Source organism: Chenopodium album, chromosome 13 (assembly GCF_948465745.1).
Source record: "Chenopodium album chromosome 13, dcCheAlbu1.1, whole genome shotgun sequence".
In the NCBI taxonomy this organism is placed as follows: Eukaryota; Viridiplantae; Streptophyta; class Magnoliopsida; order Caryophyllales; family Amaranthaceae; genus Chenopodium; species Chenopodium album.
Window position 1 is genome coordinate 41,163,166 of NC_137846.1, and position 17,332 is coordinate 41,180,497.

General features: G+C 35.4%; 1 protein-coding gene across 1 annotated transcript; it reads right to left on the bottom strand.

The window, feature by feature from the left end:
- Nucleotides 1-385: 385 nt before the first annotated feature.
- Nucleotides 386-16,893, bottom strand: LOC145574770 (alpha,alpha-trehalose-phosphate synthase [UDP-forming] 1-like). The gene is made up of 18 exons (XM_081632627.1): nucleotides 16,597-16,893; nucleotides 15,545-15,860; nucleotides 15,329-15,426; nucleotides 14,833-15,221; nucleotides 13,225-13,342; nucleotides 12,995-13,096; nucleotides 11,715-11,865; nucleotides 9,670-9,758; nucleotides 7,987-8,035; nucleotides 6,828-6,928; nucleotides 6,017-6,204; nucleotides 5,080-5,197; nucleotides 4,014-4,193; nucleotides 3,700-3,825; nucleotides 3,494-3,581; nucleotides 3,273-3,403; nucleotides 3,068-3,166; nucleotides 386-1,005 (listed from the first exon to the last, which is right to left on the bottom strand). The coding sequence occupies exons 2-18, from the start codon at nucleotides 15,849-15,851 to the stop codon at nucleotides 622-624; spliced, it is 2,718 nt and encodes a 905-aa protein (XP_081488753.1). The 5' UTR covers nucleotides 15,852-15,860; nucleotides 16,597-16,893; the 3' UTR covers nucleotides 386-621.
- Nucleotides 16,894-17,332: the final 439 nt, after the last annotated feature.

Genomic DNA, 17,332 nt, shown 5'->3' on the forward strand with positions numbered 1-17,332 from the left:
CTTAATCCTTTTTGGCTTCTGATTTTCCTTAATGCTTATTGCTTTTCGACCAACTCGTATCAATATATTTTATGCAGCAACAAGTCACCTCCATTGTATATTCGCCACACCTGTATTGCTAGTAAAACTTGATTGAAGTACTGGTCCATAAATCTGAGACCACCCTTGGCCATCCGAGCTTGACCCCCACCAAAAGCAACACAGTAAAGCATGAATACGTATGTAGGAATTGCCTGTGACACCACCTGGATGAGTACTTCTTTGCCCGGCTTTGATAGTAGTTTCTCCTTAAACCATTCAGCTTCTTCCATATTCTCTCCTTCAAAATTGATACTTAATATTTCGTATCCTTTTTTGTAGGCACACCGTATATAAACATCTTTAATAGGGGTAAGTGCTTCTCTAATATAGATTGATCAAATAGTGTGAGTTATAGTCGTCATGATACAAGATGATAATCGAAATTCATGACTATTAGAATCAGTTAGCAACTCTTTAACTGTCAGACATGCCTTGTACTAGGCTCTACAATCATTCTAATTATTCAATATCCCTATAGGTAGCAAGAATCAACAGCGCTAAAAGAATTGAGACTAGGGTATAAGGTCAGGATTTTGAAGTTCATGATACGGACAAAGATGCTTCAGCTAATCTTGTTAAAAATGAGACAACGTCATCTGAAGATCCTATTGTGTAACGAGCACTGGTCCGAGTTCTCCCGACAGCACAGGAGAAATAGTCATCTTTCTTAAGGTCCAGCACGTTCCAGGAGGTCTTCTCTGATGATTGCTTCCGTGAGACCCCACCGTTATGATTTGACATCTTCTCTGAGTTTGGGGTTGAACGTTGGGTCTTTCCATGCGATGCTTTTGATCCACCTCTATTGGCTGGAGGCTTTGGTGGTGGTCTTTCAGGAAACTTTGAAGTATCAAATGCTTTCGTTCTTGGGTGATTCCCATTGTCAGAGGGAAGCTCTGGCTCAAAAAAAGTGTACACATCTTCGTCCTGGACAAAATAAAAAAAAACACCACATTAATTCCAGTAAATGATGTTATTGTCTGAAGGCTGGGGAGCCCTGAAACAGATTGAACATGCTTTCTATCATTTTCCAGCATAGTTTGAAGCTAAATGTCAAATTCAATAAAAATAAAGCGCAAAATATATGCGCACAGGGTTCCATCAAGTAACACGCAAGAGAAGACTCTAAACAATGTCAGACGCAGACTAATTCTGCGCAAATCATTCATCAGCCAGTTGCATGGAATCATTAGTTGTTTCATAGTTTTCTTCAAAAAAAAAAAAAAAAAAAAAAAAAAAAAAAATAGTTGTTTCATAGTATGGATAACAAGTTGCCCACAACTGCATTTTTAGTCTTCAGCGTAAATGTATCGAGGAAACTGACAATATATGAAACATGGTAGCCTATTGGATGGGGAAATAAAGAGCAAGTGAAAGAACATTACAGAAAGGAAATTAGACCTAAAACAGATTATAACTGAAAGGTTTAATGCTAAAATGAACAGTTACTAGATTTACTTGAGTTGTGATATTTTTGGCTTCTCTGTTGGGTTGGTACTGAGTCAACATGAATGACTTGGATGTGACATTTAGTACACTGAAACATATATCCGTTGGCAAAACAATTTCGCTGAGATGAGAAGCAATCATGCTAGCAGTAATTATTTCAGATCTAATTAATAAAAGGAGTTTTGGGAAGAAATATATAAAAAGAAAATGAAGTGGTTCTATAACACTAATAGGTGAGGAATAAGGAGTGAAGTTCCTTAGTAAATGGGCAAGGAATTTCAACCATAAACTACTCATGTAGTCCCCATCATACTTTGTTGCATGAAAGAATATGGTAAGCTATATAAACGTATGCGAGAGAATGGATGGCTAAAAAAACAATGAACATGAGTGCTCACAAGTTCAATTTTGGTGCTTTCCAAAAAAATTGAAAGGAGGTGGAAAAGTGAGGCATAGATGTCCTCATCAAGAAAGAGTGATGTGAAAGGAATTATCAAAACTAATTATAGGAAAAATTTGTGAAATCAGAGAACAAGTCGGTGGCAATGGCCTCAAAAATAGGACTTCTTAATATAACTTGATTCTTTTTAGTATTTCTATTTCTTCCCTCTTCTGAAGTATTTATGACACCTTGTTTTGTCTATATGCAATCACAGATACAATGACCTTTCTGTTGCCTGTGCATGTTGAAACCCTAACTTCTACATAACGCATCTAACTTCTATGCACCATCAGCCTGTTCCTAACTGGGGTCTGGGGTTTTAAAGCTTTGGTTTGCTGATAGACTTCTATGTATTAAATAAGGGCATTTTAAGTTTTTAACCTTAACCTTATTCACCAAGCTTGAAAGGGCAAACAGGTCAATTTATCATTCTTTAAATAAGCTTACATGAGACTAAGAACATTTATGATGAGGTTGCATGATTCTTACCCAATAGCCAATGCCTTTGACTTTAAGGTGATGTAGTTTAAATAGATACACAAATAAAATCGTCTCAACTTGTTCCCATAAATACTTCAAACCTCAGATAGTGACACCCCTTGAGTTCTTTGATCATTGGCTTTAAGCAAATCAATCATCACACTTAAAAGATAGTCCAGGGAAGAGTAACACAACAAATACAATAATATACTTATAGAATTGGCACAGAGCAACTTGTGACCTCTGTTAGTCATCTAAACTCACCAAGTATAACAGCTCATTTGATGTGTAACTTACTTTAGTCTTCCTAACTATACATGACCATTTACCAAAAGATTCATATACGAGGTATGTGATATAAGTCGATTCAATCCTGCTATCATTACTTAGTAGAGATTAATAGATTGAACATGAAATCATTTCACACTCATCCTGTTTTACTGCTGGAAAGCCAATAATGGCAATAAAGAATAAAACAGCACAAAGTAGGATCTCTTGAACAGGAGGGTTTAATGAAGGGGCTGTTATGACCCAAGGAATTAAAAATCCAGTACAGCATTTTTTTTCCCCAGTTACAGCAACCATGAAAAATGCTGGGATCAAAGATTAGGATTTTACCTTCTCCAGAAAATGACCAATGCATAAGACATAATCAATTGGTGATTTCAATGGTTTACTGTGCACTATCTCCCCCAATATGCGATCAATAGCAGAGCCCTGCATTCAGAATCACAAATGGAAAGAATTTACATATGTAAATGCCTTCCCACAAATAAATATCTAAAGCAATGATAAATTGATTATTTAAAAAAAGAAAAATCACCTTTGTAACACCAACTGGTCGAACCTCAACAGACCTACTACCTTGCACAACTTCTACGGATGCATTTGAAATAGGGCCAGTCCAAAGATGCTGCAACATATCTCTTGCTTGCAATCTTCCAAACTCGAAATCTGCAGAGGCCGAATCATAATATACATCAATATATATATAAGAAAACGAAAGTTACCAAGCTTGAAAACTAACTAGGGCATGAAACATACCAGCATATTTATAATTCCATACAAGGGAGGTATCACGAAGTTCAATAGTCGAACGAGGAGTTCTTTCCTTGAAATACTCAAATACATGCTACATAAAAATCAATCAAACAGGAGTAATTACAGAAATTAGACATAATATATATACATATAAAGCTCAGAAGACTCTGTGAAACTTTCAATCATGAGGCAGGGACAAGAAGTAGTACATATACACTGGGAATCCAATCCAGATTCAAATGCTCAGGCATCGTCGTCATCCAATCTCCTCTTCTTGTATGCCGTAAGAACATTCCGTGCTCTGCTGCCAACCACATGTCATAGTCCCCAAAATTCTAGACAAATAAGATTAGAACCAGAAAATATACATGTTAGGATTAAGAACCATGTCCAATCTCATGCCTAACATGATGACAACTTGTTCCTCAAATATTAGCAAAATGAATAAAGTTCTACTCTAGCTAGACTACAATCATAGAAGCAGGAAAAAAATAAAATTAAAGAGCTTAGGATAAGTTAATACATTATCTAAATCAATTCTGCGACTTCCACTGAGGATCACGATTGTTGATTTTGGATCATTGCACAGCACACTCAGAGGACCATTCAGCTCTGGATGCAATTTAAAATTCATGTCTTTCACTTGGTCTCCACCCCTTCTACCAGGAGTATCAATTGCTTCAGTCAAGGCAGCATTGAATCCCTGAAATAAAGAAGACACGTCAGTAAAGTCAGCTGTAGTAGGTCAGTATACAATTTCTAAATAACTGTTTACATCCAATGGTTATGGAAGAGATGGACTATTAAAAGATGGACTTCTCTAAAAAACGATCATAAAATAATTGAAATATAAATCTCAAAAGGTACTCTATAGTTAACTTCTTGATGCAGAGCAAACGATTCCCATGACTCAAATGGTCTATAGACTAATTACTTCAGCATTGACTACGAAGGAATAGCATTCTGAAAACACGACACGTGAGGCACTTCCAATTGACTTAGGAAAAAAGTAGTGAACTTTTATTAATTTAGTCCATTTCTGTGGGTGGCAGGGTTGGAATCAAAAACAAAAGGCTGCATTAAACTCTAGTGAAAAGTTAGAGAACAGAAAGCTGAATCTAGGGGTGTCCCTTTATAGAGCAAGGAACATAAGAACAGTTACTTGTATAATACTCCCAACGTCCCACTATGAAGTGCTAGTATTCCTAGTCGGGTGTCCCAAAATTAAGTGCCAATTTTTTTTTTTATAGAATTTTTTTTCGGACAATTTACCCTTATGTCCCAATTTAATCCCTTGGTATATCCCAAGATTCCCACCCGCTATTCCTTTTTGTAATTATTGCACTGTACTTTGTCCTTTTAGGTTTGTACTTATGCACATAAATAGAAATTAATGAGTTGGCAAACATCTATTTGCTTTACCCATTTGCATTAAAAGTTGTGAAAAATGCAAAATGAGTACTTAATAGTGGGACATAGGGAGTATAACATTTACATACAGAATTTGATCCAATTAGCAAGCTTGAAACAAACTTGCAGCGAAATCAAGCGAAAAGGAAAGTGTAAACAAAATGCAAACTGTATAATACCAGTATGAGTAGTCGATTGCTACAATTCAGGAAATTGTTTACAGCACAGTCAACTGGAAGTACAGGGCGAATTTGTGTTATCCTCAATTGAGCCTCTACAACTGTGTCATTCAGCTCACTACAAAACAGCGCAACAGTTGAAATGATAAACAATTGAGCCAAAATTTAAGCAATATCAAATTCCCAAATTTATTTGTTCATTTTTACAGCTGGAAAAATGGAGTGCAGAGAAATTAGTCACAAAACCAAAATTACAGATTAAACCAAAAAAATTGTATCTTCCTAATCGAGTAACTTGTAAAAAGCCCCAGCCGTCTTAGCGCATAACAATACTAATTATATTACTTTGTCCCACAGCAAATCAGAAAACAAGGAAGCAAGAATAAGTTTTCTTCTTCAAACACAAACATCACATAACTGGCATAAAAGCACTGCAACACAGAAAATCTGTCCATTCTCCTATTTCATTGACATGGGCAGATTCAAGGGCACTCTGCCCAGGAAACAGCCTGTACCATGAAAAAATAAAAAATAATAATAATAATATAAAAAATAAAAAATAAAAAATTCCTTAATAAAACTATCATTAATTTGTCATGGATAGAGAGGTCCTTTGTTTTTACTGAAATCTCATTTGAACATTCTCTATTTTTCTTCCTTTTTTCTACATTAAACTTCATTAAGAGTTTTTTTATGTTATGCATCAGTTTGGAGCACATTAGTTAGGAGGAATGCAGCATGTCAAAGAATCAGTGTTTCAGAACAGCATTTCAATTACCAGGGCAATGATATGCATTTATCAAACAACAAAGTTTTCACCACCTCATCTTTAGAATAATTGGATGAAGTTGCAAGTGTACAATGAATGAATTTGATGCCCATGGAAATTTAACACTAGTAATAAACTAAAAGCATAAATGAATCTATAAACACATACCTTACAAAAAATTCAGCCCACTCCTGAGCAGTATGCTCTGTAACATGTAAAAAGTTAATTTGGTGCCTTTTCTCTCTCTCTTCATCTGACATATTTAAGGCTTTACCAATTGCAGCAGCTACCTCTGTGATATTCCATGGGTTTACCAAAAGAGCTCCAGCTCCTAAAGATTGTGCAGCTCCAGCAAACTTTCCACATAAAAGAATTAAATTGAACTCAGCCATTAAGGACGAGAAAAAGGAACGTATCTTTGGGAACAGCCTATCAAGAATAAGGGGAGCATTTTCTTATAATGCCTACACTGGCGGTTCATTCGGTTTAGCGAATAATAAATTCAAACTTCCAAGGTGTGTGTGTGTCAGTGCTCGAACATGCATTATGTGAGGGTACCAGAACAAATTGGAGTGTTTGATTTATAGTGAAAGAAAGGCAAAGCAACACATGAGTGACACAGCAGAGAGGCACATATTCAGAGGCTAATTGCAAAATTCATTACTGATAATATTCAGAACTAGACTAAATTTTAGACTATGTGAGATTTCAGCCCTCATAAGCATATACTTGGAATTCAATGAATATTAGCAAACAAAACAAAAACGGTCCGTGAATGTCCCACAAAACCCAAATTGTAATGTTCAGAAAATAGGAAGTTTATCATGTGTTTCATATGACAATAATTTCTGCTAAATTGGTCAAATCAACCTCAGAAGTGTCCATCCACTTTGTTTCCATTAAAATGAAATGTCAGGGTTCATTTTGGTACATGAGGCATGCATATATATTATGTATCTATAAAAATCTTAGGACTTACCTCACTAAGAATGAGTACGCCCTTTTTATCATCTTGGCAAGCCACAAACTCATAGCTGACAAGATTCATGCCATCTCTCAATGAAGTGACCAGTGCTACATCTGTGAAGAAATGGTTTGTAGTTAGATGGTATCTGAAACTTGACATAAACATGCAGTTAGAAGGTAGCTGAAATTTGATATAGCTTGTACAGAAAAGTAATCCTCCTTACTACCCAGTTCCATGTGAGCTAAGAGCTTAGCAGTAATTCCCTTAGACCTACGAGATAAAAAATACTTCTGATCGATATTCAGGGTTGGGTGGGAGGTTCAAGTGTACGTAGCATGGTTGTGCATCAGATATAGATCTCAATTTTAACCTATATAAGTAGCAAGATAGACATAGTAGACATGTATATTATTGTGAGTTCAGGGTCCTAACCAGACCAAACAAAACCGTCAAACAGCTAGGAATACACTAAGGGAGAAAGAAAGAAGATATATAGAGGACATTGAGAAAGGGTAACCAGCAATTTGGTAGGCTGCATTTTTATAGTATATCTTATTTGGTATTAAGAGAGTTCAATCCTCTCATATAGTCATATGCTAAAAATAAAAAATCAGGTATATGTGAACAACTGCATCAACAATGCCTTTCTCTTGATCTTCATCTTCAATTAACCCATTCGTAGCACCATGTGTTCTATAAAGTTCTATGGAAATAATTAATTTTGTAGAAGATAGGCTAAACCTCAGTTGATATAAAATAAACAATTCTGCCTAAAAGTGTAATATGTTAAACGAATTCAAAACAGAACCTAGACTGTTTGCATTAGTCCCAGTTGTTCACTTGTAACGGTGCATTATACACATGAATTCCTTGTCTTGCTCTACATTATGCATGCAATGGGCAGAAAGTACGCCTAGATGAACAGTCATCATAAAGGAAGGCGAGATGATTCTACCAATATCAAGATTGTCAACCATGCCAACCAAATTACTGTAAACCATGTTTCAGGATAGTACAGCAAGTATTAACTTTAGCAACAAAATCTGGCTTCTCAACCAAATATAAAATATAAAAACCTCAACAAACACATGGATAACACTTGGAGCAAAAAATTAAAAACCCAAGAAAATTTAAATACTTAAGAGTTAAGATGTCAGTAAGAGACTTGTACCAGTCACTGCATATAGAGCACAAAGGGCATGGAAGTCCAGAGAACGATCCTGCAAATAGATCATACACCTACTTCAGCTTTGGGTAAAAACTACAGGTGGAATAATTATATGCCACAAAATACAGATGTATCCAGCAAATTAGGCTAAAGAGATTCACAGGGTCATGCCCAGCAATTCCCTTTAAAAAATGAGACAAATACAGAAATGTATGCTTGAGTGGATACATAAGTTTTAAATATTTCCAAATTCCAATAAATTGTATTATTTCCGCCCCCAATGAGAAGTTTATGCATATTACAGAACATTAATCTGGACATAGTTGTGAGTTACTGCAACACCCAACCCTAGCCAGCACACAACTATATGCCACATTGACCAGGTATAAACAGGAGCACAGTAACTCAATGCTTGCTACTCTAGCTTCAGCTAGTACATGTTTGTGGTCAATGGACAGTGGTCAATGGTCAATGGACATTCTATTAAAAAAGTCATATCCTATTTAAAGATGAACTAAGGCTTAAGAAGATGTCAGTAGTATCCTTCTTAACCAAATGGGAAGGCATCAACCTCACTTGCCAAGATGCAAAGACCAACCTCAGCATGACAGGTGATAACATATGAATGGCTAATCAATATTTGAAGACTTAGGAGATATCAAACCTAAGGTTGCCTGTAGATAGACCAAAATTTGGCACATCAAAAATTTTCTTACATTTTATTTAAGGAAATTATCAGTACATCACTTTCACAACACTCTCTTTTCTTTCTCTCTGAAATCCTCTTAAACACATTTTAACAAGAGGATTGCCAGGGGTAGCTCATGTGTGTTACCAAGCAAGGTGTGTCCATTTGAGATATACTTGTATGTTTGAGTACTTTGATTTTGTAGCTGATAATTTTTACGATGGTCATACCCATATCACTTTGATTTAGACCTACTAAACTTAATAAGATAGTCATTGCAGTTCCAAAGTATCCCTACAAAGTTATACCTAGTCATCGATGCCTTCACAAGTATCATCCATTAAACCAATTTATGTCACTTTGTTCAATTGGGTAACAGCAACAGAATCTAAGAAAGAAGCACTTCTCAATTTTGGTCCTTAATCATAGGACAATGTAAGGAAACTACAACCTACTCAACATTGATGGTGTACAGCATAGACAGAGAATGAATCATGGGAAAGCATATCAAAGGAATCAAACCAAGTTAAGAAACAAGCAGCTTCATTTTTGTGTCCCACTCTAATATATTTAGTCGGAATAAATTCAATTTCATTCAGAGAAACCAGCAATGTGAAATTTCTATCCTCCGTAACACAATAACAACACATGGTTATCAAGGACTGGAAATCCAACAAAAAGCTTCAATACTTGGTACAACATTGATTACATTGTTCCTGGTACCCCCAAATGATATAAATCATACAGAAATATCAAATAATGAAAATAAATATTACATAGATATTGCAGGTGTATATAATTTCTTTACCCCAGATAAGGCCACAAACATTGCATTTTTACAGAAAGACAAAGCCTTTTCAGAACTAAAATTGGAAAATAATAAATAAGGAAATAGATTAGGTAAAATCCCAAATCCCATAGCAACTCAAGCATCTTATCAAGGATTATTGATACTACATACCAAAAAAAAAAAAACATATTAAGAGTTTAAAACTGACCAAATGATGTATAGGAACACGGGATAAAGTTCCAAATCTCCCATTAATGCGTCCGACTATTTCATGAACTTGACTCGTAAGTTTTTGATCTGCAAAAAGATTAAAAAAAAAAGAGAAAAGATAAAGATACACACCAGAATGTAGTCATGGAGCAATAAAAGACATAAACTTCAGAAACTTATGGAGCACAAATAACAATCAGACAACAGTAAAAATACAGGACAAATCGGATAATGATAAATGTTCCAAATATACTTGCATTACCTCTATAAAATTGCATCATCTTTTGAAATATCACAATAAAAATAATAATAATGATAAATTAGATATATAAATAAATAAATAAAAGTACAACTGATTCTCTTCCATGGTAGCTTTTTGTATATCTCATGTCAACAACACAAAATTTATCAGGAGTCAGAACACTCAGAAGTAGCTGACATGCGGAAACTCCATATTTCATAACACCATCAGCCTAAGCTACATGTGCCAACCTATAATAGGACAATAGGGGATGGATCACAGTAAAGGACAACTGATACCTTTCACTACTTACCCAGAAGATATCACCCCCAACCTCAGCAATTTTTAACCATTGAGCTGAAAGTATTCAGCTTATCATCATATCAATTAGTGTACCGTACTTCCTAAAGATTAGAAAAAAAAAAAAAAAAAAAAAGCATCCCTTGTATGGCTTCTTGAAGGTTCTAAACTTAATACATAATGATAATTTAAGCCAGCCACATGATACACAGCTGAACATTACATAAAAGCACACGGTACAATTAACTTGATGGCAGACATCAATCAAACAAACTATTCAGTCATCATGTTGAACAAAACCTCAACCAGCATAATGTACAACAGTAACATTCAATGTATGCATACAATTACATTTCATTTCCACATTGAACCTATAAGAACTTAGAAAATATTTATAGTAAAGAGGACCAATGGTGTATATATGTACCAATATTGCTATTATCTACTAAATGCAAAAATTTGTTAAAAACACCTTATAAAACACAAATTTTGTGAAAATCCAACTTATAATACTAGTAGTTTTTTTGTTAAAACAGACCTAATTTCAAAAAGTTTTTGTCAAGAGCCAAGAATATGGCTGTTGACCCATTATTCCAACGTTAACCCCTACATCACCACCCCACCTACACCAGCTTTGATGCCCTAACCACCCTTTCAATCCGAAACCACCACTCGCTAGCCTAGCACCAACTTGCCACCCCTCTCCTCCCCCTAAACACCCAGCCGCCCCAACCCCCCCCCCCCCCCCCCACAGTTGCCCTTCCCCTTACCCCCCCCCCCCCCCCCTACCCAACTAAACTCTAGAAAACTCCTCCCCTTCCATAAAACCCCTACCCCCTTCCCCCCAAAACCCTAGAAACCCCTTCCCCTCCCCGCGAAATCCTCAGCCACACCACCCCTCCCCTCACCCCCGAAACCCTCAGCCACCACTTCCCCTTCCCCATCCCCCACTGAAAGAGATGCGAGAAGGAGAAAGATAGGGAAGAAGGTTTCATAGGTGGGGGAGGGGAAGAGGAGGTTGTATGGTGGTCTTCATGGAGTGAGAGCGCCGGTTTTCCGAGTGGCTAGGGTGGTTTTCTGGCCGGTGAGGGGTGGTTTCTGGTTGGGTGGGTGGTTTTGGGTGGTTAGTGTAGGGTTTTGGGCCGCTAAGGATGGTTTCGAGTTGGCAGCTGATAGGTCAGCAACGCTGGTGCAGGTCGCAGTGGTGGGGTTATGATGTAGGGGTCAACACCGGAATAGTGGGTCAACGACCATAATCTGAGTAAAGGCGACAAAAAATTTAAAATCATATTTGTTTTAATATAAAAAATTTACAAGGTGATTTATAACAATGTTTGTTTCTTATAAGGTGGTTTGTGACAAATTTTCCTATTAGAGCTATACACGCACGTAATGTTATGTATATGTGAGTGCCCGCAAACATATATGCTTATTTAAACTTTTTTTTAAGTGGGACGTAGGGGATGGGAGGGGAGGGGAGGTTTTATTAGAGCGGAGCTTACATTCAGGAACATCTGTTCTTGTTGGAACAGCGATTTGGAGAAGAACAACTCTATCCCGCCAGTAAGGATTTTCCTCAAGAAATTTTTCAAAGGCGAGTATCTTTTGTGGAATTCCTTTGATCATATCAAGCCGATCAACACCTAGCATTACCTGCCACAGTGAAATTCATATACCACTAGAATGAAAACTTGTGTAGCATAGTGATAAATTGACACAATTCAAATAGACGATTAGGAAGAAGATAACAAGCAGTAGCAGCCTAGGATGGCATAGATATACTACAAATCCCAAGATAAGCACATATGCACCAAAAACCAGACTGATGAACACTGCACCAAAAATTGATTAGCCCTTTGCAGCACCAATTGACATTATCAGTCTGGCATGATGTTATCTGATTCACAAATTCCCCTGCCACTCAGCTCCAAATACAGCACACTAGTATAAGTTTAAATAAGTTAACTAAACTGGGCAGTGAATGTTGTTCCTGTACCCATTCTATGCAGCAGACGTACTGCATTCCAGAGTTTCAGGTAACACTGGCCTTGTGATAGGAATGTATAATTAATACTGAGTTTTATCATCCAATGGCATCCTCAATACAAATTCCAACTTCTGGCAATGACTATTATCTCTACCACCAAAAAAAGCAATCAATTTTGTTGGCAAGTAGCATTCAAGCAAGAAAAGCCGGGTGGAAGCAGAACAGATCTTCAAAATTAGCAAATGGAGGATTTACCCAAATCCGTCTACAAAATCTCACCAATCATCTTATTTATTTAAGTAATTCCTCTTTTTTTGTACATCAAAGACATCTGAATCTCAACATATAACGTGGAATCTGGTTATTCATTGATATGAAACACCTATATGATGCCATTGATATCAACTGATCAAACCAATCAGATTGTAACTCTCTGCTAAAATTACATAACAGCTTATGCTAGGAAATGAGGCTGTCTACTGAACTCTACTCTGTCTAAAAAAAATTGTACTCCATAGCTCTCTTCTATAACTCTGTAACAGCTTAAGTTATATTGTGAGTAAACAGTTAAACACCCTTGTTATACAACAACTCTTTATTACATACTTCATTGAATCTTTATGCTGCACTTAATATTCTTTGTTGCACAAAAGAGGTGATTCCACACAAATTCATTAACTTCATCAAAGTCATTTAGAAAATACAGGAGTTGGCAGTCGCCAAAAAATTAAAATGTTATAAATGATAAATTTACAAGAAGACACTGAACTGAGCTCAAAATAGACAACAACTTACCTTCCGACCAGCAAATCTTTCCATTAATTCCTTGATATGCTCTTGAACTTGAGGAACTTCAAGTGCTCGAATGAAACGATCAGAATCGATCCCAATAGGAAACTGGAAATTATCAACAGAAACAAGAAAATTATTATAACATGAAATTAGACATTATAAAAAAAAGCATGATATCAGCCAACTCTAAATCAACAAGCTAACAAAAAAAAAAACATATTGCTTGAACATACAGCAGCCACACGGGTCAATCTTCCTTGATCATCCTCTACACCTTCAGGTGTGCCTTCAAGCCCAAGAATACGAGTGCAAGCACTAACAAAGTGCCTAGCATAATCATAGGTATGAAAACTGCAAGGAACAACATTGATAGTAGAGTTAACAAAATTTGAACAGTAATGCAACTTGAATGCTGAATCTTTACAGTTTAATCACAGTCAATATTTACACATAAGTATCCAGTTGATGCCCAGATATAATTTTCTGCCGTCAAAAAATACATTTAATAATGCACCACTCCAGAAGACGAGTTTGTGAACATATAATCTACAACCAGATATTTGTAGAACTTCTGTACCCACTCAGAGGTCAGAGCTAATAATATTAGCATGGTAACAACCCCTATTGCTGAATATGTGGACGTATACTTCCCTTAAAACCAGTGATGTATAACCACTATTTGACAAAATGACCAATTTGTGACTACATATTTAATAAAATTCGAATTAGCATTTACACTCCCCAAATTAGTAAAATGATGAAAACTAGAGATATCAACCTGTTGCAATGCTACTAAAAACACTTACTTTTTACCAAGATACAGTATTTTGCACTAAGCCAGGATAGATTTTTTACTATACTATAGTTATGCAGCAAGCAAAAGAATCCTATCAAGTGAATGAAGCAACCATAAGATCATGTCTTAAATGCTTATGTCCTCCATCAAATGTTACTTGTACCATACTTAGATTCCACAAATTATGATACACTAAAGTGCTGTAATAATGAATCAATGCTGCGTAATAGATAATACTTAATTATAAAAAAAAAAAAATTAAATAAAAAAAAATTAAAAATTAAATATAATCACAACACAATTTCAACAATGTGATTACTTATTTGCTTATTCTAAAACTACACAGCTTTACAAACAGAAGCAAGCACCAACAAGAACCCAATAAACTGTTGTGTAACAGCACAATAACAGAAATGAGTTGTGACAAATTGACGACACAAAAATCCAAACTATGAGCAGTTGATAATTTATAGAGCAGCCATCCATCAAATAATTTATTACACTACATCCTATTAAACTCCAGTTACATAACATAAGCACATATTAGAACCCAGTTCTTTTGTCAATCAGAAGACAGGGGTTCCGAGACACATATATTTAGACAACTTACTTATGCACATATGAATAAGGAGTATAATTCATTTGTTGAAAAACTTTTCTTTGATCTTTTTAATTACACATTGTTAACCTTGGATTTATTTATATCTTCTCTACAAGGATTAATGTACATAAATATATGAAATATCGGCACGCATTGCATGCATTGAGTACCAGTGAAAATATTATTAAAACAATTCTAACAAGATCCCACGTGACTATGTTTAATTATAACTATAAATCACAAAAAAGGTAGTCGAAGTAGAATTTTATGAATAGTGTCAAAAGTCAAAACAAGCCAACTAAAAAGAACGGATGAAGTAGATGATATAAAACTAGGATCAGACTCAAACTTGTGAAGTTGTGATATATATGACATGGACCAATAAAAACCATAGCTTGTGCATGTAAAACATTAACAAAACATAGTGAATAAAGGATGACTTACCCAACCAAATCAGCAGCAAGAACTGCACGGAGCAATTCTGAACGAGATGGCAAGGTTCTATGGATTTCAGAGGAAGGAAATGGGGTGTGGAGAAACCATCCAACTTTCATATTGCTGTTATGCTTTTTTAGGCACTCTGGGAGGAACATGAGATGATAATCATGACACCAAACAACATCACCTTCTTCATAGTGCTGATTTACTACATCAGCAAACATCTGATTCGCCTTCTTGTAAGCAGCAAACTGAGATTGAAAACTTCTTGTGGTAGCAAGCCTATCCTCTTGAGGTAGACCAAGATAATGAAAAAGAGGCCACAATATGTTGTTGCAGTAACCATTATAATATTGATGCACTATCTCTTCATCTAGAAAAACAGGTATACACCTCTGCAATCACATGAGAAAGCTCATAGCACAGTAATACTAAATGTCATGCAGAAGGAATCCTCGCAAAGAAAGTACATATGATCCAGTAATCAGTCAAAATAACAAACCTTCTCTGCAAGAGCCTTTGTGAGAGCTTTTTGTCCGACTTCATCAGGAACATTAACACCAGCCCATCCAATCCACCTTGCCTCAAATTCCTTTACACCTTTTGCATATAATTCAAAATTCTACTTAATAATTGAACTTTAGGAAGCTTGCTACAATATAGTTCCATGCACATAATTCCAGAATTGACACTGATCAAAATGAAAGCGTAAGATTACCTAAAAGAGCACTAACCAGCCCTCCAGCACTAATTTCCAATGACCAAGAGTCTTCACCTCTCCTAACAGCAGATACCGGTAAACGGTTAGCAACCACTAACAGCCTTTGTGTAGGACTTCCAGCCACAGCATCTGCTAAGTATTTTTCAACATGCGAAAAATCATGCCCACCACCAGGCTCGGGGCTATTGTTATCCGGAAATTCATTGTTAGCCCTGCTTGTTCTCTTTAACTGCCTCAATTCCAGTAGCCTGGATATTCTACTCGACGGTACATTCGAATTACCATTATACTTGTTTCCAGGCATATGCTCAATCTGTAACCCACAAAGAATCTAATATATAATTCACCCCTAGGATAATTACTACATTTATAATCTAAAGCAATGAACATTCAGCTTTCACAGATATTATCTTAGTCCAAAATCATCACACAATCAAATAATACTAGATATTGTTACATAAGAATTAGCTACTGTAATGAATTATGAAAAACAGCACACAAGAAATCCTTGAAAACCCAATTAAGTTTGCTCTCTTGTACTTTCAACAAATATCAGTTTTCACGTACAAAAAGACCTTAATACAAAGACAGAAGAAAATAAAAAAACCAATTAAATGGGTTCCTATTAAATTAAAACAACCCGAAAATGATCCAAACCCGAAATAATTCGATATGCTCTCCACTCCACCCGTTAGACAAGTCTATAAGAAATCATTACTATCAAAATATTCTCAATAAAAAGCTCAAACATACAGTTGAAACAAAACATAATTCACAGCACTCATGAAATTTAAAAACAAAAAATTGAAAATTTAACTGTAATCAAGTAATTAACCAATGATCAATAAAAACAACAAATGCGCACCACATAAAAACACCTATAAAACAATACCCAATTAAACAAACATCCAAAATAAACCTCTAACCCAAAAAAAATTAAAATTCAAGTAAAACAACAAACACCCACCTCAAAAAAAAAAATGCATATAATATAAAATTAACAATGCCAAAAAAACTAAGCAACCAAAATTAATTAATTTAGGTCTCACCCTATGGTAAAAGCGCCAGAAATTGCTGTAAATTAGTTTGATCAATTCAACAAAAGTTGAAAATTGATCAAACCCCAGAAAAATTGAAGAACATACAAGAATTGGAAAGCGAATATAAATTAGTGGGTCTCAAAAAAAAGAGAGAGAATCTGGGGTGGCAGAGAAAAAGCAAAAGAAGAGAGCATAAACATAATATGAGAGAAAATGGGATCCTCGTGTAAGCTTTATACGGTTCCAATGGAAAGAAGCCATGCATGAGATACCACCATTTTTATTTTTATTTTATTTTTATTTTTATTTTTATTTTTTTTATTTATGGAGATTTTATATGAATGAATTGAATAAAAATATAAAATTGATTGTTTCTGGAAAGTGTGTTATTGTTATGTGACGTATACATTTTCCATTCTAGGAACTTTGATTAACAAAATCCTAATTTTAGGTCAATAAAAAAACCTTCTTTTTTAGTATAATTTGTTTTGCTTAATTTGTACTACTATGTTGATTGTTGGTAATTATACTGCCATAAATATGGGAAATAGCTAAGTGAAAGGTCTTATACTCTTATGTGCTCTGTCCCCTTTTTTAAACCTCACCCTCGAAAAAAAAAAAAAACAGTGGGTATGCACAAATACACAATTCATCATATAATTCATACTTGTTAAATTGGGTAGATTATGTCACATAAGACCCGGTAGACAAAATAAATAAGTAAATTGACACGTCTTTCCACCCA

What these genes read in the sequence shown, in the direction of transcription:
- LOC145574770 (XM_081632627.1), bottom strand. Translation starts at nt 15,851, where the DNA reads ATGCCTGGAAACAAGTATAATGGTAATTCGAATGTACCGTCGAGTAGA. An exon ending in GTGTTCCTATACATCATTTG is followed by an intron (nt 8,036 to 9,669) that starts GTCAGTTTTAAA and finishes ATCTATTTGCAG; the next exon opens with GATCGTTCTCTGGACTTCCA. An exon ending in GCAATCGACTACTCATACTG is followed by an intron (nt 4,194 to 5,079) that starts GTATTATACAGT and finishes TCTTTATTTCAG; the next exon opens with GGATTCAATGCTGCCTTGAC.